This window comes from Macaca mulatta, chromosome 1, assembly GCF_049350105.2.
Source record: "Macaca mulatta isolate MMU2019108-1 chromosome 1, T2T-MMU8v2.0, whole genome shotgun sequence".
NCBI classification, from domain to species: Eukaryota; Metazoa; Chordata; class Mammalia; order Primates; family Cercopithecidae; genus Macaca; species Macaca mulatta.
Genome location: NC_133406.1, coordinates 60086649 through 60108196, shown reverse-complemented (window position 1 = coordinate 60108196; position 21548 = coordinate 60086649). Strand labels below are relative to the sequence as shown.

Here is a 21548-nt window from a genome sequence, read left to right as displayed (position 1 = left end):
ACAATAACACTCTACCATGCTATCCCTTAGCTGAACTAGAAACCAAGCAGATACTGCCCCCAGAACACAGTTTAGACAAACACAAATCTGTCCCTTTTCACAATGTTTCCAGCAAAATACTCTCGTTGGCTGGGAGTTTTCAGAAGGCTATCACAGGCTTTTGGAAAATGAGTTAGCGTTCTTTCTGCTTTGGGTTTGCATGCCATTTAAAAGACTAAATACAAGAGATTCCTATTATAATTACTGGAAAATTAATAGAAATAAAATATGAAAATATTTTCAATATTTAATTTAGCACAATAGTATGACCCTTAAATTGTAATCACAACTGGTAAGGTTGTTGAGAGATGAAATCAGTCATATTAAGCTGATGTCCAAACACCAAGTACAATTATACATACCCTTTGATTATTCAATATGCAACTGTTGACTGGTTAATACAAGTCAAAGCAAAAGCATCTTCATTAAATTCAGACATTTTCTCAGGAATTCTAACTTGCTTTTATAGTGACAAAGTCTCTTTGGTTCAAATTTCATATCTGTTTTCAGAGCCATTAACTTTGATGAATGCAACTCAAATGGCTCCAAGAAGCCTTACCTGCCATGATGTACAGATGCAGTAGTGTTTGCACTGATTGGTGCAGGGCAAGAAGAGGCAGGTTGCCACTGGCTGCCCCGAGAGGTAGATGAACCAATGGTAATGGGTGAGGTAGCAGGAGATGAATTGCGATTGGCTGAAATGTAGGGACTTGTGGGGTCACTACTTCTACCAAATGAAGCACTGCAAAACAGCACACAGTCACTTTCTTCAGGACATGCTGCTCACCCACCATTTCCCAGCACCACCTTCCCACCCAGATTGTGCACTTGAAATGAATATAGACCAAAGAAAGGGTATGACAACTGGGAAGTGAAGTGATCAACTCCAGTTAGAGCTGAGTCACTGGCAGCAAGCAGGCAATCATCCAAAAGAATGAAGGAATCATCACTCTTTGAAGGATGGTCTTTTTGGTCAATCATCCAAAAGAGTGAAGGAACGTGGAGGAAGAGAGATGATACTGAATGAGGGAAAGCAGGAAAGTAGAATATATGATAAGAGGAGAGGCTAAGAAAGGGAATAATAGGAAATAGGATAATTTTATTAGAAGAAAATAATTCCCAACAAACCCAATGCAAATAATCATGCAACCCCAAATGTCTACCTGATACAGAATTAGCACTGCAAAAGCAAAAGTAAGACCAGAGAATTTGGAGAGGTTGTGGAGCAGAGATTTAAAATTTAAAAGTGGAAAAGGGTAAAGAAGCTCTGTGAAAAAAAGTGACTTTGAGAACTGCAGTTATTCAGCCTAAAGCAAAATTGCCTCTGGGAGGATTTAAAGTTTTAAGTCTAGAAAGTAATACTGTATGAGCAATAAAGGGCAACTTTTATTTGTTTCAATTGAAGACAGGTAAGAACCATCTCAATTGCAGAAAAAAATTATTTGGGTTCAAATTTCAAAAATACTTCTTGACTATAATAGAAATGAGACACTTGAGGAGATAACAAAAAAAAAAAAGCTATAAAGCCTTCCTTGGAAAAGAGGTATTTTAATATGGGCTATATGAAAGGAATTTCTGCCTATACACAAGAGATGAACTAGAAAATGGAATGTATATGAAGGTTTGGCATAGCTGGGAAATGACAAATTTCTCCTTACACTTGCTCTTTTAAATGGTGATGGCATAAGATTCTTTCTTTTTAAAAATCATAAGATCGGCTTTTATAAAATCAAAAAATGCTTTAGGATTACAGGAGAAGAGCTTTGGAAATTCAAGATATGAAGCAAGTTGTACATCTTTTCCTCAAAAAGTGCTCACATTAAGCATGCTTTTGATCCTAAACAGAGGCAGCCTGTCCCTTCACTGTTCACCATAACTTTGCCAAACTACATCTATCAAACCAAATGCCTCTCAACCCATTTGCTGATTATTTGGATCACAAAAATCAACAACCTCACCACAGAATAACTCCGTGCCTGGAAATTAAATGGCAGCTTTCTCCCTTCCCTTGATCTAGAACATTATTTTCTCAGAAAAGTTTTCTTGATCTTGGATTCAACTATAAGGAATAATAATGCATCCAGGAAGACCAAGGCCTTAGCCATTAAGACAAATAGGTGATAGCCTCATAGAGCAAGAAACACCTCTTTTGTGTAATAAAGCATCAGTGAATCCATCAAACTTTCATACTTCCCAAGTTGAGCCCTTTCTTATAGAATGTATCTACAAAACTGAAGAACATTAAAAGGCAACAATGACTGTTTTCTAGCTATTTCCCATGTTTCAACAATAACTAGTTGACAAGTTTTTCTGTCAAGTGGAAATAAGTGTTGATTACAAAGAGTTAATGTGCTCATCTAGTCTATGGCCAGGGCCTGTTTCTAAGGTGGCCAACCAATCATCTAAAAAAACCCAGTGATGAAGGCTATGGTATGAGGAGATAGTGGGAGGGGTTAAGTGGAAGTAAAGAAAGAATTCAAAGTAAGCAATAAAAAACAGATTCTTCCACATTAGCAGCAAAATTCAAATTAAAATATTAAGTATTTTTGTAGCTTAATGGCTCTGGCAAAGGTGCTTGGTTTGCTGGCTAGTATGTGGCAAAGAAAATAATTGCAGAAAGGGAATACAGATGAGAAAAGAAGGAAACCCATGTACCTTCTCTGCACCAAACTTGCGAGTTTCACATCTTGATGGATCTGAGGGCCATTAAAGTCATAAGAAAAAAAACAACTCAAGTCCCTAAATTAACAGGCTTCAGTATGAAACTTCTTTAATGCAATAGAAAACTGTCCCCATTTCCCATCCCTCCCCACTTTATAGTATCCCTCCCTTTCTCCCCCGCAAAATAGCACATGGGATGAGAACTACTCTGTTTCAGAATAAGGAGAACCAGCTACTGGACAAGGATAACTTAAATTCAGTCTTGCCCAGACATTACTGAAAGCCACTTCTGACTGAAAATTTTAACAGAATGGAGAGGATGAAGTATGAAGCCAGTAGTGAGAATCTGAAATTAGCTTACTTTAATTCAATTATTAAGAGAATAAATTAATTTTAATTTTAAATTATTCAAGATGTTAATTCTAAGAAACCTGAAAGTAATTCATTTTGATTCATTTCTGTGGTGTTAATCCAACATAAAAAGGCATACAATCCTTACCCATATTCCCATGGCTAGAGTGAAAGGAACATCTCCCACCCCCTTTGAGCCTGGTACCTTTTCAAGTAGGTTGATACATAGGTGGAGGGGGCAATTGTCTGTGGGGTTTCATTTCCCTTTGCTTCATCCCTCCATAGCTGCCGGGTATAGGAGCCACTCCTCACTAGATTAACAGCTGATTCTCTGTAGAAGCATGAAAGGAAAACAAAACACTGATTCCTACCACCAGTTTTTGTCCATGATACAATGCAAACAGAGAGAGAAGAGACAAACAGGCAAACTATAACATGGCTAATAGACACATTCTTCAGGTGATTCTGTTTTACGTACCTGTTTTCTGTACAGAAGAGAAGTATTACTGCCTGCTTTCTTTTATCAACTTTGAACCAATTAATTTCAACAGGTACCAAATTCCTCATGTCAAAGGTCTCTAACTCTTTTGTAATAAGAAGTCACTTTTGATCCTCACTTAAAAACTGCTTTGCGGCTGGGCATAGTGACTCACATCTATAATTCCAGCACTTTGGGAAGCCAAGGCAGGCAGATCACTTGAGGTCAGGAGTTCAAGACCAGCCTGGCCAACATGGCGAAACCCCATCTCTACTAAAAATACAAAAAAAATAGCCGGGCATGGTGGCACATGCCTATACTCGAGAGGCTGAGGCTTAAGAATCACTTGAACCCAGGAGGCAGAGGCTACAATTAACCAAGATCGTGCCACTGCACTCCAGCCTGGGCGACAGAGTGAGACTCTGTCTCAAAAAAAAAAGAAAAAAGAAAAAAGGGTGTTGCAATCAGTCTTAGTAGTAGGTGGCTTTTAAGTTAAGCAGAGAAGGAAATGATGGGGGAAGATGAAGAAGTTACTGAGAAAAAAAGGTTATTACAGAAGGGGAAGGGGAAGGAAGACTTGCTGGAAGCCTCTTTAGCATTATAAATGAAAAGGTATCCAGGAAAGTGCTGTACTAGGATTTTTGATCCACAATTGATAACTCAGGGTCTTTGCTGCAAAACCTATGGGTTTCCATGCTTCACAAGATTCTCTAGCACAATCCTTCTCAAACTTTAATGTGTATTAAATTTCATTAGAATGCAGATTCTAATTCAGTAGATCTGGAGTAGGGCCCGAGATTCTGGAGTCCTAACATGAACCCGGGCCAGCAGCAGTGGCTCACACCTACAATCCCAGTGCTTTGGAAGGGCAAGTCAGGAGGACCACTCGAGGCCTGGAGTTTGAGACCACCCTGGGAAACATAGCAAAACCCTGCTTCTATTAAAAAAAATTTTTTTTAATAAAAATAAAATGTACCCAGGTGATGCCAATGCTGCTAAGGTTTGAGATCACATTTTGCCCCGAGATGCAGCAATACTTCAAAATCCCTATATTTAACTAATTAGGAAGACTTTAATTTTACCTTCTGACAAATTAGAAGTTGGTCAATTTAATTAAATAACATTATTTTAGTGTTCACTATGTGTTAGGCACTGTGCTAGGAACTAGGGGTCCTTGAGAAACCAGACAGACACAGATCCTACCTTTACAAAGCCTGCTGGTGGGCCAAAACCAATGCATGTGTGGAAAAATCAGGGAAGACTTCCTAAAGAAGGTAATGTCTAAGCTGGAGTTAGAATTTGAAGAATAAAGAACTAGCAAAGCAAGGATGTAAGAGTTGAGAGGTGTTCTAAGCAGAAGGAACAAACAATTCATAATGTGGTAAGGAAATCTGAGGGAAAAATGCAGAAGAGTAATGCCCAGGAGATGACTATGTCCAGCAGACCTAAGAGGACGAGGACCATCTTTTGGCTGGTTTTAGGATTACCTGTTCTCCTTTTCTTCAATATCACTTGTGCTGTTGAGCTTCCGGGGTGCTAGTGAACTAATATAGCTTTTGTTTTCTCTCTCCTGTAAAATAAAAAGAAGTAAAGCACAAGAAAGGTACAATACTGGCACAGCGTAAAACATTTTGAGTAAAAAAGCAGAACTTAATATACCTATATAATCTTATTTCTGGATCCCACACTAATTCTATTTTGAGTGGTATTTACAAAAGGTTAGCTTTCAAAAGCTTACTCCTAACTTTCTTCCATTAAAAAACAGTATGAAGGGAAATAATTCTCATGGGAAAGTCAGGATGAGCAAATAAAGAAAACAGCAGCACAAATTACACAAAGCAGCACCTCTGCCAAGAGAGGAGGAGAGCCTTTGAAAAGCCACAAACAGAAAGCTCCACTCTAATATTCTTGATGAAATAAGATTTATGTAGTCCCCAGTAGTCCCCAGTACATCTTTTCCTTGAAATACAGCTTCCTTAGGAATATGTACAATAGTATGCTGCAGAGTTAATCCAACCAATATGCCTCATCTCTTTGAGTAGTCTCCAGAGATATAAAGCAAGAGGACTGTGATTAAAAGGAAGATGTGACCCCAGAAAAAAGCACTAAGAGAGTCCTATAAAATCTGGAACTAAAGAGTGAAGAAAATAAAAATTTACTAATCTTGAATGAATATACAAACTATTTGTGAAGTTAGCCTAACCATATTAATGAATGAATGACAAGTTAAAAATTATTTTTCCAAGTACTAATTTGCCTGAGCTTAATTTGGATTCAAAGCCCAGAGAACCTCTTAGGCCATACTGAATTTTTTTTTTTTTTTTTTTTTTTGCAGAGTAGGAGGCTTTATTTCACTGTGGCGGGAAAGCAGCCTAGACAGCGTGGGGCAGGCAAGGCAGCAGGGGCTGCCCCCAAGCCTGTTGAGGAGAAGTTGAGGCCAGCCCCAGCGGAGACCTAGCCCAGTGGGAGAAGGGGAGTGGGGGGGAAACTGGGTCTGAAGGAATGAGGGCCCCCTTGCTCTGAGCATTCCTCCTAGAGGGCCTCAGTCCCTCCTACTGGCTGGGCTGCACAACCCCCAATCCTTGCTGCCTCCAACTTGGAGGAGGGGGCTGGACCAGGGAGGGCAGTGGACAGGGAGCCTGGGGGAGTTAGGGAGCGCAGGGCAGGGTCCATGGTGTGCAGACGGGGTGGTGGCCACCTGGGTGGTCAGTTCCTGGCAGGAATTACCACAGAAAGTGCCACACCCTCTAAGGCAACAGCAGTCGCCCCAAACAGCCACTTCCATGGGCTGGACCAGGCACCCTTGCTGGGGCATGGCTGGGGTTGCCCAGCATTTTCTAGTACAGCGTGGTCTCCATGCTCCGCTGTGCTGCGTGCTTCTTCACCAGCTTCGAGAGCTCTGCGTGGATAGTCTTGTTGGAAGGTTCCAGCTTCAGGACCGCCCTCAGGATAGGGATGACCTCACTGTACTCACCCTGCTGGGGCAGTATCTTGCCCTTGTGGAAGACAGCCTTAATGTTGTCCAGATGGTGCTCCCACGAGGTTGCAGGAGCACAGGGCTGCGCAGTAGTGGTCGAGCTTCACCTGTGAGGCCACCAGGTTGTTCAGACACCTCACCCTCAACTGCAGGAGCTGCTTCTCCTCCTCGAACGTCATGTCCACTTTGGCGCTGGAGGTGACGGTCTTGATGGCAAGGTCATAGGAGTTGGTGGCCAGGACGAAGTCCGCCCACTGGTAGTGGGCACTGCCGCACTCCCACTTCCGGTTGGCCAAGGCCACGCGCTCCTGCCCTATGAGCATCTCCAGGTCAGGCCAGTCCACGGCCATCTTCGGGGTCACCTCCAGGCATAGGGCCGCGTGCGGGGGATGTATGGGCTCCTGTCCTGGGGGCTGTAGCAGTACATGCAGTCAGCAGTGACCATGGCTGCCTCCCCCACGTCCATGAGTTAGACACTGAGATCCAGGGCCTGGATGACCTCACAGACGCTCAGGGTGAACACTAGCTCCGGCTCCTCCTGCACCCACATGCCATTCTCTTGTGATGTCTGCAAATGCATGGTGACCACCTGGCCCTTGACTGAGCAGCTCAAATCCGGTGGCCCTGGGACAAGCGTCTTCTTCCTCAACAGCTGGTTATGTCTGGCCACTCTTCTGGGGCCGGGGACGGGGCAGGCTCAGGCTCCATGGCAGTGAGGAACTCTCGGGCCAAGGTCCCGGGCTGTTCAGTCTCTTCCACCAGGGGCTGTCCCATGTCCTCCAGCAGTGGCAGCTCTCTAAGGTCATCTTCCTCCTCCTCTCCCTCCTTGCCCTCTGCATTCTCGACCCCATCCAGCACCTCGAAGTCCTCGAGCAGTGGGACCCTGGCAGGAGGCGGGGGCAGAGGGCTCAGAGGGTTCAGCACACGATGCCATGCTGCTGAGGGGATAGGAATTGGCCCTCTGGCTCCAGGACCCCTGCCTGCGGTCCTGTGCCCCCCTCCGCCATATTGAAATTTTTATGTTTCTGATCTATTTTTTGCTTTAGGTAAGGGGGCAAGGAAGACTGAACGAACCAAAAGGAAAAGCTATTTTTAAAGTTTTTTTTTTTTTTGGCCAAGTAAATAATAGCAAGCAAATAGCTACTTGATTAAACTATCAGTGTGCCTGTCTCCCTTTAAAAGCTTTGCATTTCCAAAATCAACTTAAGGACTAGAAAATATTTTCATTTGTTGCTAAGATTGAATTTTCATGGAAAAAAAAACTGCATTGGAATTCCCCCACACCCTCCCAAACTGCACCTTATCTTTGTTGTCTAGTAGAGCAGAAATCCGAGGGCTTGAAGAGGAACGGTAGATGGAAGAGCCTCGGTCCCTTAGAGGTTCCCTGGAATTGGCCACCTCACTCAGCATGTTGTGGCTGCCAGTTTTTCTCAGTCCCAATCTCCACGAAGAAGGAGATTCATCTTTGGGCTCTTCTGGCTTGTTAAAAAGGCCAGAAGAGAACTACGAGAGAAGCAAAAGAAATGAAAAATAAAGGCTCTGATGATTCTTTTTCAGCCTATTTGCCTTTTCCACACTTAACTAAGTTCAGCGAGGCAACATAAGGTAGCTAAGAACAAATACAGGGCAGTCTTTCTGCCAATGTTCCCTCCCTCACCCGGCAAACACTAATAACCTCTCCAGGCTCTTTCTTCCTAAGTCAAAAATAGCCTCGGATTCTTCACACAGTGCTCCTACCTGACAGAGTTGTTATGAGAAATTAAATACCATTTGCTATCCTTGTGCAATTAATACTGACCTGGAACACCAGGAGATTGTATTCGAGTAATGTATCTTCTTCTAACTCACTGTGGAACTGAAAATAAGATACTTTACTTCTCTAGGTCTCAACATGCTCACCTGTAAAATGATGATAATGAGCTTAATCCCTTATAATATGTGGAGACTGGAAAAAATGAGACCAGCTAATTTATCTTTTATTTTTTTTTTTTTGAAGTAGGGTCTCACTCTGTCGCCCAGGCTGGAGTACAGTGGCCTAATCAGAACTCACTGTAGCCTTGACCCCCTGGGCTCAAGTGATCCTCCCACCTCAGCCCACCAAGTAGCTGGGACTACCAGCATATACCACCATGCCTGGTTAATTTTCTCTAAATTTTAATAGAGACAAGTTCTCCCTATGTTGCCCAGGCTGGTCTCGAAGTCCTAAACTCGAGCAATCCTCACACCTCAGCCTCTCAAAGTGCTGTGATTACAGGCATGAGCCCATGTCCAGCCAGGAACAGGCTAATTTATAAATACATTTTAAGGTACTATGATAAAGTGATTTAAGTTAACATTGATAAAAATTCTAGAAGCCACTCCACTTAAATTCTGCTAATTTCAAGGAAATTTATTTGATCTAGAGTAGCAGTTTAGAGAGCTTTAGATTTCACTGAGCAGCCTCCAAAAAAAGCCAAAAAAAAACCCCATAAAACTAGAGGTCAAAGGGTTGCTATCTTTTTATCTTTTAAATTTAATTTTGCCAAAAGAAAACAACATTCTGAAAGATGTTTTCTTTTTGAACTCATCATCACCACCATTTCATTAAAAATGAAATGTTAATATCAAAAAAGAAAGCTTTATGGAAAGCTTACATTGTCCTTAATTATCTCATTTTGCCATAAACTAGGGAAACATCATAGATCAGTATTAGGCCAAGGACCAGTTTGGGGTACAACTAGTCTTTGGAACACAAGCCAACAGACCCTTCCTGAGGTCCAAGACCTTTTCAAGAAGACTTAGGCCTTTCTTCCAATATAAGGCTACCTTTACTGCCTGATACGGTGAAAATAAATAAAACTATTAATCACTAATCTCCAACTCACATAAGATTTTCTCTTTTCATCAGTCATCTGAATGTACACATGTATGTACTCCTTCCAGCTTTAGGGGTTCAATGTCAGCTTTTTACAAGCTACTCTGATTCTAAGGGGGAAAATGCCTTCCCCAGCATCATTTTAGCAAAGTAGAATAAGTATCTGTGTGTGTGTGTGTGTGTGTGTGTGTGTGTGTGTGTGTGTGTGTGGTGGTGGTGGTGGTGGTGCTGTTGTTGTTGTTTTTGAGACAGGGTCTCACTCTGTTGCCCACGCTGGAATGCAATGGCACAATCACAGCTCACTACAGCCTTGACCTCCCGGGCTCAAGTGATCCTCCCACCTCAGCCTCCCAGTCCCAAGTTGCTGGGACTACAGGTGTATGCCACCATGTCTGGCTAATTGCTTTATTGTTTTTAAAGATGGGGTTTTCCCATGTTGCCCAAGCTGGTCTCAAACTCCTGGGTTCAAGTGATTTGCCTACCTTGGTCTCCCAAAGTGCTGAGATTATAAGTGTGAGCCACTGTACCTGTCTAATTTAGTATTTTTCTATTGAAAAAAGTAGGAAGTCAGACAGGCATCCTTAGAAGCAGTGGCAGTATATGAGGTACACCTAAATGACTGAATTAATGAGTGAGATTACATTTATTGGAAACCTCTTTAATTATTCACAATGATGCTTCTAGGGATAAATAAGTAGCCAGGCCTTTGTTCTCTCATTTCCACAAGAATACCACAAGCCTATCTTTCCAATTCATGAAGTGCTAAGAAGATCATTAAGTTCATACCTATATAACCACAGAGCTTTTTCAACAGCTTCACTCCAAACAACTCAAATCAATTCTTAACCTCAAAACAACTTTTATACTTTGTAGAGCAGGGTCATCATTCAACTCAGTCTCACTGACTAGAAGCCTACAGATTCTCAGAGGCCTGCACAAAGTTACAGGAGGACGTGCCTCTGGTATTTCAACAAGTTATTTCTACATCTGCCCTCTACTCATCATAAGGTATAAAGACTTTACTCATGAAAGTCTTAAAGGAGAAACATAAAAAGGAGAATAATCACCAAAACAATGAATACTGGATGCTAGGTATCTTCTAGCCCAGTCCACACTTTACATGTAGGCATCTTAACTTCAGATACAAAGAAAAGAGGCAAATGACAAAATCTCTTTGGCCTCGGACTACTCTATCTTATGTTATCTTAACACATGGTAGCCAAATTTGTTTGGTAATGACCTTATAGATTTTGGGCGGCAATGTTATGGGTTGAATGTTTGTGTCCTCCCAAAATTCATATATTGAAGCACTAATTCCCAGTGTGACTATATTTGGAGATAAGGGTCTGTGAGGAGTGATGAAGGTTAAATGAGGTTAATAGGGTGGGGCCCTAATCCGATAGGGCTGGTTACCTTATAAGAAGAGAAAGAGATACCAGAGCTCCTTCTCTCTGCCATGTTAGGACATAGCGAGAAGGTGGTTATATTCATGTCAGAAAGAGGGCCCTCACCAGGAACTGAATTGGCTGGTACCTTGATCTGAGACTTCCCAGCCTCCAGAACTGTGAGAAATAAATTTCTGTTGTTTAAGCCACCCAGCCTGTGTTTTTTGTTATAGGAGCCGATTACGACAGGCAAAAATGTATTTTTTTATTATTTTGCAAGAATGTACCTTCAAGGCCTTTCTGGATGTGTGCTACTGCGGTAGGGTAAAATCTAATTCCCAAATTAAGCAAAAAGTACTCACCCTCCTAGCAGAAGAGGCAGAGAAGGTATTCTGAGCTGGTGCTGGTATCTGCTCCGTGATGCTACTCTTGCTTTCAGAGTTGGAATGGTTGACAAAGGTTTCCGGCTTTTTACCTGTTATTTAAGACAAGAGAATTAACAACTACTAGTATAAAAATCTTATCTTTGTGTCTATGTCCTTTTCTGCTAATAGAAAAGATTTGCCCATTATCAAAACAGATTATTAAGGCCTTGTAATGCTTGGATGTAAACTAACATAAGATCTCTTGCAACTGTTGGCAGAAGAAAATAAACTCCATGTTATTCCCATCTTGGTAGGCTCCAACTCCAACTTTCAGATAAAAACTGAAAACTATCTCCACGTTATTATATCATATATAAAATCCATATATAATCTGTCCTTTGGGGATCTCATCCTTTTCTACAGTTTTACCCTTCACTTCTTATGCAGATAATTTCCACCTGGGTCCCTACTACTCTGAGGAGTCCCAGATCAAAGTCCAGATCTTAGGCACGCCACTTGCCAGTTATGAAACCTAACTCACCTAACCTCCTACAGTGTCAATTTCCCATTCTAAAAAGTAGTGATAATAATATATACCTCAGAGTGTGGCTGTGAAGATTAAAGAAAAATGTTTAAGTGTGGTGCAAAGTAAAAAGCACTATACAAATGTAAAGTTTTATTGTAATTCCCTGAACTAGATATAATGTTTCTGACTAGTGAATACCATTGACTACACTTACATCTCTCATGTGAAATGTATTTTATTCATGTATACACCTTTCTATTCCCTGACTAGATATATTCAACAAAAAACATTTAATGAATGTGAATGCCTGTTATGTACCAGGCATTGAGCTGAGATCTGGGAGTTCAACAATGAACCCAGAGTTCCCAGCCAAAATGATGAGTGCTACAGCAGAGTTAAGTAGGCAGTGCTAGAGGGACATAAACAGAGAACAATCATGGGGTAGAAAAACAGTGAGGTGGCCCATTTCCTTTCAGCTTCCTATACCAGAAAAACCTAAAGAAAGACTTTTTCAACCTGCTAGATCCTATAGTTTTCTACAGAAATCACTCAATGAGCATTAATGGCCTGAAATGAATTTAGGCTTAAATGGTACAAATGTTCAGAAGCAGGAAAGCTCAGGGCATGTTTGAGGAAATTAAGCAGTCCAACTTGGCCAAAATGTGTCCTTATCTATGTACAGCATTGGAAAGGTCAGCTGGAGCTAGATTATGAAAAGTCCTGAAGGCCAGACTATGGGGCTTGGGGTTTATTTACTCTGTAGGCAAAGATAGAGTGAGGGAGGTGGTCATAGATTTAAACAGAGGTGTAGCATAATCAAAAGGGTACTGTGGGTGTTTATGCCAATAGCAATGTGAAGACGGGCTACAGAGAATAAGAGATCTAAGGCAAGGGTACAAATTACAAAGCAATGACAGTCATTCAGGCAGCTCCCTCCCATTTTTCTCATACCTTAGCAACTAACAAAAGTAATCGAGAATAGAGCAAGTTCAGATATTTGTTCCAAATATTTGAAGCCTAGAACATGTAAGTACTCAATAAATAATAAAATATCAAAAAGATGCACATTTATAAATTCTTATAGGTACTACAATAACATTTCCAGAGCATACTGTGCATGATAAATAATAGAAGTTCAAGTCTCAATTAATAAAAGGTCAACTCCTATATTGTAAACTTAGCCGGTGCCTTTCTTCTCTGTAGAACTGGATGGTTCTCTGACTTCCTTTTGGTGACTGACATTCAGTGAGCCTCAGAGACTAAGACATGAAGAAGGGTAGTATTCTCCCATCATGGAGAGAAATCATATCAGCAAAGCCAGACCTCATGAGGAGCTGGTGCCCAGACAACAGAGTAAGTTAAATTATATATATATTATAGGTAGGACAACCATGGCAGAGTTCAGAGGAAAACACAGACTCCATTGTAAACATAATGTGTGACTCCCCTCTAACAGAAACATTTCATCTTAATATGGCAGTGAATGTGGGGCATAGGTACACTATTCTTTTCTCAGTGTTTGCCTGACTATAAATCAAAACTTGTGGATTATTTTCTAGCTTGTTGGTCTGACCATGTTCAACATCTCACTCACTGTTGGGGTTCCTGTCTTGTCAAACAATAAACTTAAGCTCTAGGGCCAGGTGCGGTGGCTCATGTCTGTAATCCTAGCACTTCGGGAGGCCAAGGCAGGCGGATCACTTGAGGTCGGGAGTTTGAGACCAGCCTGGCCAACACAGTGAAACCCTGTCTCTACTAAAAATACTAAAATTAGCTAGGCATGATGGTGCACACCTGTAGTCCCAGCTACTGGGAGGCTGAGGCATGAGAATCACTTAAGTCTGGGAGGCAGAGGTTGCAGTAAGCTGAGATCATACCACTGTACCCCAGCCTGGGCAATAGAGCGGGACTCTGTCTCAAAAAAAAAAAAAAAAAAAAGAGGAAGCCCTATATGAGGTATATATTATCAATAATAGCCATAAAGGTAAATATGATTTTCTTCCTTCCTTACTCCCCAACTCACGAGAGGGAAAAAAAGATTTTAGGATTCTGTTTAGGAAATCAGGCAAACCTGAGAATTAAATGCAAGTATTCACCAGTTGGTTTGACCCTAAGAGCTTCTGCAAGATCTCATCTTCTCTGCCTCTCAGCATACTGACTTTTGGATTTTGGTTTCTATGCCATCTACCAACCCAGGGTAAGGAGAATTGGATTCCTCACATAAGAATTATTATTTTTTTCTTTTTAAATTTTTTTGTAGAGACAGGGTCTTGCTATGTTGCCCAAGCTGGTCTAGAACTCCTGGCTTCAAGCAAGCCACCCTGTTTGGCCTCCCAAGTGCTGAGGCACCGTACCCAGCATGCACCTAAGAATTCTTTGTGCACCTTATCCTATGGCTACACAGGAATTGGTAGATATAGTCTAACATAGCTCACAGTTTTTATATAAGGGGGTCATCGGCAATTTGATATCTTATCCTTGAAAACTAAACTTCAAGCTCTTTTTGGAGTCCTGTGAGGCCTGGCTAGCTCTCTGACAACGAGTAATCTCCTTACACTATGGAGACAGAGGGTCTTTACTATGAACATCTTTGCATTACCTGCCTCCTTCTCAGTTTCTGACTCAGAAGCTTCATCTTCACCTTCCTCCTCCTCTGAGCTGGAGCTACTAGATTCTTTGTTCTCTTCCTCCATTTCTTGGGACTTAGGTGTCTCCTCCTCATAAAGCATCTTCTCTTTGCTAAATTAAAGATGACAACTTGAGTGTAACTCAGAAGTGATAATCAGGTATAATAAAGGGAACAAGTCTATAAACCTGTATGTGGAAGCAATAACAGAAACACATTCAAATTCTTCTTTACACACAGAAATTCTTCTGTGTGTTCTTCCAAACTCTTCATTTTTGCAGACTAAGATTTAGTATTTTACTACAGAGTATGGCTCAAGGAAATCTGGCCTGTTTAACACACAGAAAAAAGGAGAGCTATGAATTTTGATGACAGTGGATAAATATTCAAAAAAATAATTTAACAAATGTTTACTGAGTACTTATTACATGCCAGGAATCACGGTAGGCACTGGTATAGTCATAAACAAAATAGACATTGTCTCATTGTCTCTGAGTTCACGAAACTTACAGTAAGCAGAGGCAGAAGTTGAGACTAAGAATGCCTAAGCCAGGATTTTTAAATGCTGAAATGCTGCACACAGTCTAAATTAATTCTGAAGTTTAAAACACAGTCAACCTTCCTAAGTGTCTCCCTCACATATCAATGCCACTCTCTTGTTCCACATACTTTCCCACAAGTTTATAGATCATGTGGCTAAATACAAACACAGAGTTTCTTCACTTTATAAATTCTGAAGTTAAGTATGTCACTGACACAGAGCAAAGCTCATCCCACTACTCAAGCCTAAATGTCTTACTTCTTAAAGAACCCACTCTGCATCTTGCTGTTCAGGTCTGACTCAATGAGTTTATTCCGTGTCTCCTTTTCACTTCGAAGCTGGAAACGGAGAAAACAGAGAGAAAAGGGAAGAAGTTGACTATTGGTGAAAAATCAGCAGTATTGAGAACCAAAATGATACTGTCATCTTGAAGAAAATAGGACCAACACCAAAGAGGTAGTGGGGAACCGAGAAAAAGAGAAACATATCAGTTGGGTCTCCTTAGATGACAGAACTCATCCAAGGTAGAAGAGAAAAGCCATGGTGTTAAGAACTTCAATAAAACTGCTCCTATCAAATATCCAAACCCAATCTTCAAAAAAAAGTCTAGATTCTGAAGGATAAAAAGCCAAAAGGAACCTGAAAGAATTCTTTATGATTCATATACTGAAATAAGTTGGCAATATTTCTAAAGAAAACACAGGTACCAAATGGGAAATAAGCCCTTAGAGAAAATGGTCTGCTATTTAGATGCATGCTCTAGATGAAATGTATTTATATCCCTGGAACTCAAAGTTATGCAGAGGGCAAAGATAAGTACCATTCCCACTGGTGTAGAAATATTATTTCATGAATAATACTATTGATGTTCAAAAACCTTACCATGCTAGGTAGAGAATACACAGAACTCTCTATTTTTGCAACTTCTGTGTGAGTCTAAACTTATTCCAGAAAAAGTTTTTAAAATTACAAGAACCGCTGGGTGTGGTGGCTCATACCTGTAATCCCAGCACTTTGTGGGGCTGAGGCAGGCAGATCACAAGGTCAGGAGATCAAGACCATCCTGACTAACACGGTGAAACCCCATTTCTACTAAAAATGCAAAAAATTAGCCGGGCGTGGTGGCGGGCACCTGTAGTCCCAGCTACTAGGGAGGCTGAGGCAGGAGAATGGCGTGAACCCGGAAGGCGGAGCTTGCAGTGAGCCGAGACTGTGCGCTGCACTCCAGCCTGGCCGACAGAGTGAGACTCCGTCTCAAAATAAATAAAATAAAAGTAAAAAATAAAATTACAAGAACTTAACTGTGCAAAATATACAACTTATAATTAGGAAGGCTGTTGCTGCTAAATAACAGCATTGACACTGTATTTGAAAATCCTGGTTTCAGTGATCCTGACTGCTCAACAAAGAGAACAAAACGAACTTTAAGTTGTGTTTGTCTGAGCTTTATGTATGTGACTTTTCCACTGAGCCTTAAAATAACCAGAATCTTCACTTTACCATACCAGACATAATGCTGAACACAACAGAGGTTAGGTATGATCTGTCCCATCATTGTATAGTTCTTTGATTCAGAACTGCTGTTTTCCACATGTGTCTTAAACTTTAGTTTACATTACCTGAGTGACAGCATGTGCAAAAGAAAAAACAAAAACAAAAAACGTCATTGATTTTTTTGCCCCTAATGTCCCACCCTAATGTCATTGATCTTTATTCTCCCCACTCAAATTATTCATCTGCTTTACGAGTAAAAAATATGGCTTATTCACTCTTCATCTGTATATTGGGTGAGTTTTCCATCCTGCAGTCTGAACACAAATACCATACTTATGTAGTTCTCCTGTATAGCACTAATTAAGCCAAAGGCATGCATGACCAAACAATAAAAGATTCAAAATGAGGAGCAGAGAAAGGAGGACTGAATTCTGGATGTTTCATAAAACTGGAGTAAGTATGAATCACTGATCAAATACTCTCTATATGAAATGACAGTTTTAGTATTGTGTGTATTTCCTTATTTTTTAAGAAATAAATATATTCTTCTCCGTAATCAATGTGTTTAAATAAAGATAGTCTTTTAGTCAATAAGAAAGAGAAAAGCTACGAGGTGTCCTCCACTCTGGTACTTTCTATTTGGAAAAACATATGATTTGAACACATCACATTCATTTTCTAGAAATCAAGGGTATTAGTTTTTTGCGGCTGTTTTTAACTTTTAGCTCCTTGAAGGCTATCTTATAATGAGCAAAAATCCTGAGCAATAATGGTTTCTGGGATATATTCTTCTAACAGACTGTTTATAGTTCCTGAAGGGAACAATTAACATCTCTGGAATGCAGATATGTCCATTTCAACTCTCAGCAGACATAACTGAAACAAGCAATTGAGATACTCGGTGTGAACTGCAAACTATTAGAAAAGTTTCAAAAGCACCAATCAGAGACTCACCACATTCTGCTTCTTCTGGAGCATCTCCAAATGCTCCACGAGACCCTCATCAGCCACATCAAATGGTGTCTGGCCCTAGCAGAGAAAAGGAGCACCATGACTGATAGAAAACAGAAGCAGCAATCACATGACTTTATTAGGGAACTATTCAATAGTCACGTTTTGCCTTTGACTCCAATAGTAGCTGCTTTTCAAACTAATCTACCATACATTATGATAACACCTTCATCTATCACACAGGACACATAACAAGAAACACCAAATCCTTTAAATATAGAGTTTGTACAACAGTATTGCAGAAATCACACCATTTCTAATCCTTATTGCCACCTGGCAAATAATCAAGTGAAATCCCTACTTGTATCTGTTCTAAAATGGTCTTAATTGCTATGATAAATTCCATAAAGAGCTCTTCAAAACTTCAGAGGGAGGTTCAGGGCACATGTTCAATAAAAATTAAATCACAGGAATCATCTTCCTTTAAGTGAGGGGAGGACTGACAAGAAAGTTACTCCTTTTAGGAAGCATCAGTATAATTAAGAATCCTGACCCATAGTCTGAGAATGAAACCTGGGTTCGGGAGAGATGTGACACAGATAAGAATATCTACTAATTAAAAGGCCATGTCTCTGCACTACCAGAAAATCAGTACATATATGGGCTGGGCACAGTGGCTCACACCTGTAATCCCAACACTTTGGGATTACTCAATATTATTCAATATTCACTTTTTGCCTTTAATTCCAATAGCAACTGCTTCCCTAATTAGTCTACCATACATTATGATAATACCTTCATCTATCACAGAGGACATGTAACAAGAAACACTAAATTCTTTAAACACAGAGTTTGGGATTACAAGTGGCAAGGCTGGGGAATCACTTGAGCCCAGGAGTTTGAGACCAGCTGGGAAACCAGTGAGACCCCATCTCTACAAAAAAAAAAAAAAAGAAAAAAAAGAAAGAAAAAAAAAAAATTAATTAAAACAAAATCAGCCGGGCGTGGTGGCTCACGCCTGTAATCCCAGTACTTTGGGAGGCCGAGGCAGGTGGATCACCAAGTCAGGAGATCGAGACCATACTGGCTAACACAGTGAAACCCCATCTCTACTATAAAAAAAAATACAAAAAATTAGCCGGGCGTGGTAGGGTGCGCCTGTAGTCCCAGCTACTCAAGAGGCTGAGGCAGGAGAATGGCGTGAACCCGGGAGGTGGAGCTTGCAGTGAGCCAAGATCGTGCCACTGCATTCCAGCCTGGGCAACAGGGTGAGACTCCATCTCAAAAATAATAATAATAATAATAAAATAAAATCAGTAGACATAGGGATAGGAGTTCCAGAGCTTCTAAGTTGTTTGAAGTGAGGCTGAATAACACTATTTTCAGCCGAACTCAAGGATCTTTGTCATTATAACATTTTAATGACTCACATGAATACAGCAACCATAAAATCTTTCATATCTTACCACAGACAGTAACATTAGGCTCCTCAAAGCTCATTTTTTGCCAAGAACAAATATATTTTTTTCCTGTTTTAGAGGCTTGAACATAAATACAATCAGAAGGTCCATGGAGTTTTATTTTAAATAACAAACATAACTCTGTGTTAATAGGGCCAGAGGTAGAGTGGTGGAGGGTAACATTATAGCTACCAGTGATGTATATTTCACCAGAACAGTCAGACTGCCAGTGAATAGAGATCTTAAGCCTTTTATTTTAGAGACCCAGCCACCAATCTCATTGTTCTTTTAGAGGTTCAAGCTCACTCACCAGTTTGTTTCGAATATCCATGTCACAGAGTGCTTCTGCCAGGATGGAGCAAGCCTCCTTCACTCCCCAGTGTGCAGCAGCATGGAGGGGAGTCCAGCCATCATAATCCTGAACATTGAGTTCATAGCCAGCCTGTATTAAAAGTCTAAAAAGAAAACCCAAAACAAGACATGTATCTCCTCTATATTACAGTTTTCTGACAAATAAACTATTATCTAATTGATATTTAAGATTTTGGCCCTGAACCACAGGGGTCTTATGATTACTTCTGCCCTCTAAGGCACAGTTTGGGTTTCATAGTTACTACTTTACATACCAATCACAGATGATCTTTATCAATCCTCTCGAAAAAGTCATAAGATATTTCCTAGGCATATCCATGTTATACCATACAAGGGGAGTATATGGAAAGGTATGTACCTAAGATTAACCAAAGCATAATTCAATTAGCCAAATCACATAACTCTGTTAAAGGTACATTTTCCATTTTCCAGTGCAGGGAAGAAGTAACATATAAAATGAAGACTCTAATAGGCTGTGGTCATTCTATCTATCTGTAATAGTGTCAACAATAAAGTTTAAAAAAATAAAATAAAATGAAGACTTAATTCTCTTCAGGTTATTTTCCTAACTAGCTTTCTGGTTGATCTTTCTAGGACACTATATTTACTGTATACCCACATAACTCCAGTTTTTTGCTAACTATAAAGCTATAATTTAACTTGTATGCATGCAAGAGAAAAGATTTGACTCTTGAAGACCCAAACTACATTGGGGCCCTTATGGATATCACTCTCAGGCAGAAATGGAGCACCAAAACACTGCTATACCTACTAGGAACCCTGTATTAGGTGAAATATGAAATACTGGAAGAGTCCAGTTAACAACTGCACATATAATGCCTTTGGCAACTCAAGTATTTGGGAAAGCCTGCCAACATTAAGTACCAAGAGCTACAGGAAGCATGTATGGATGTAAGGAAAAATGGAACAGACAGAGTAGTAGAGTCCAAATCCCTCACATAATTTTGGCTATCCTGTGCCAGCTGGATACTGCATACTCAAGATCTATATAATTAATCTAATGACACCAAATAAATTATATAAGTCAAAAAGGAACAAATGGTCACAAGTATTACAGTCCCCTCCTAGGACCATATACCTCAACTATGTTTCACACCATACATGTTAGTGAGAAGCTAGAGGAATGGTGGGAGGGAGGGAGACAATCCATGGATGAATACCAGCAAAATGTGAGAAAGACTGTACAATCAGAGAGCAAACCAACAAAAAGAAAACGCATCATAGTGGAAAATCTAAGTCAGCCTCTGCTTCCAAAACCCATTTCATCTTCTCCCAGTGAACCACTCCTGATTGATGTAAATGGACAATACCTGAGGACTTCAGAGTAGCCCTTGGCAGCAGCCACATGAAGGGCTGTAGCTCCTGAGCGAGCCTGCCTCACATCCTCTATTTTCCCACTGTTGAGCCACTGGCGGGCATCCTGCAACAACTGCTGCTCTTCTTCTTTTCTTGACTGCTCTAGATCGACTCCTACAGAAACCAGGACAGCCAGGATTACTAAAGCTCCACTTAAGTTTGACAGGATATTTTCCTTAGATTAAAACACATCATAAATATAAATACAAATAACAATTTAGCCATCAAGTTGGGTAATTATCAAATTTAGAAGATCAATGGCATTTGTACACATATTAATGGTCTTACCAGGATTAAATCATGAGGTTAAATATTATATGATACAGATCCATTAAGGGAATGCACCTAAAATTGTTTTCAACAGAACATAAAGACAAAGGGGACATTATTTTTACATTATAATATTTGTGCAAAGCTATAAACTTCCAAGTCTTTTTACATGTTATACGACTTTAGTTTCCCAACAATCTTTCAAGGTAAATATAATAGATATTACAATCTTCATTTAACAGATGAGGAAATAAAAATAGAAAGATTAGGAATCTGGCTCAAAGCCACAAAACACATTAGTGACAGAGCTTGCCACTAGAACTCCGATATCCTGGGTCCCTCTGTGTCATTCTTCTTCTGGGTCCCTATCCACTCACTATACCATAGGATTAGTATCCAAAATCTTGGTTTCAGGTATTGATATACTTTAAAAATTGAACTATCTCTAAAGTTCATTTCCATATACAGGCAAATACACTGACTTGAATATATATAATCTAGGGCAGATTAGTAGGTGATCTGCAGTTTAAAAACCTGTCTGCTTTCAAGGGAATGCAGATTTTGTTTTCCTTAAAAACATGAAAAAACTCCAAGAGTTACTCCCTTTAGCCAATAACTTTCCAATATCTGTGCCAGTGAAAAGGGGTTAGGGTGGGGCATACCCCATTATACAAAATAATAAAATGTCTCAAATACAAATATACCCATTCAAAAAGTTTTACACTTATTAGCAGTCTTTGTGCTTGGTCTACTCCCTTTCAGCTCTTAAAAGAGAACCTGCCAGGTGCGGTGTCTCACGTCTGCAATCCCGCACTTTGGAA

General features: G+C 40.3%; 1 protein-coding gene and 1 pseudogene across 45 annotated transcripts in view; both read right to left on the bottom strand.

Annotated features, from left to right (window-relative positions):
- The window catches only part of PPP1R12B (protein phosphatase 1 regulatory subunit 12B), a 247708-nt gene that overhangs the window by 151060 nt on the left and 75100 nt on the right, over positions 1-21548 (bottom strand). For 29 of the 45 annotated variants that reach the window (XR_013417868.1, XR_013417866.1, XR_013417862.1 and 26 more), the window contains exons 4-12: positions 20412-20571; positions 19019-19163; positions 17252-17326; positions 15062-15141; positions 14236-14375; positions 11108-11220; positions 7806-8009; positions 5017-5099; positions 3257-3382 (exon numbers count right to left, since the gene is read on the bottom strand). Coding sequence is in view for 11 of the 45 variants with exons in the window: in XM_001106168.5 (XP_001106168.3) it covers positions 3257-3382; positions 5017-5099; positions 7806-8009; positions 11108-11220; positions 14236-14375; positions 15062-15141; positions 17252-17326; positions 19019-19163; positions 20412-20571 (1126 nt within the window). In the remaining 34 variants the exon portion in view is untranslated. Of the gene's footprint in view, positions 1-598; positions 782-3256; positions 3383-5016; positions 5100-7805; positions 8010-11107; positions 11221-14235; positions 14376-15061; positions 15142-17251; positions 17327-19018; positions 19164-20411; positions 20572-21548 lie in introns of all 45 variants that reach the window. The other 16 variants (XR_013417842.1, XR_013417843.1, XR_013417844.1 and 13 more) reach the window with 1 other exon arrangement.
- On the bottom strand, positions 6095-7563 carry LOC106994092 (peptidyl-prolyl cis-trans isomerase FKBP8 pseudogene; annotated as a pseudogene).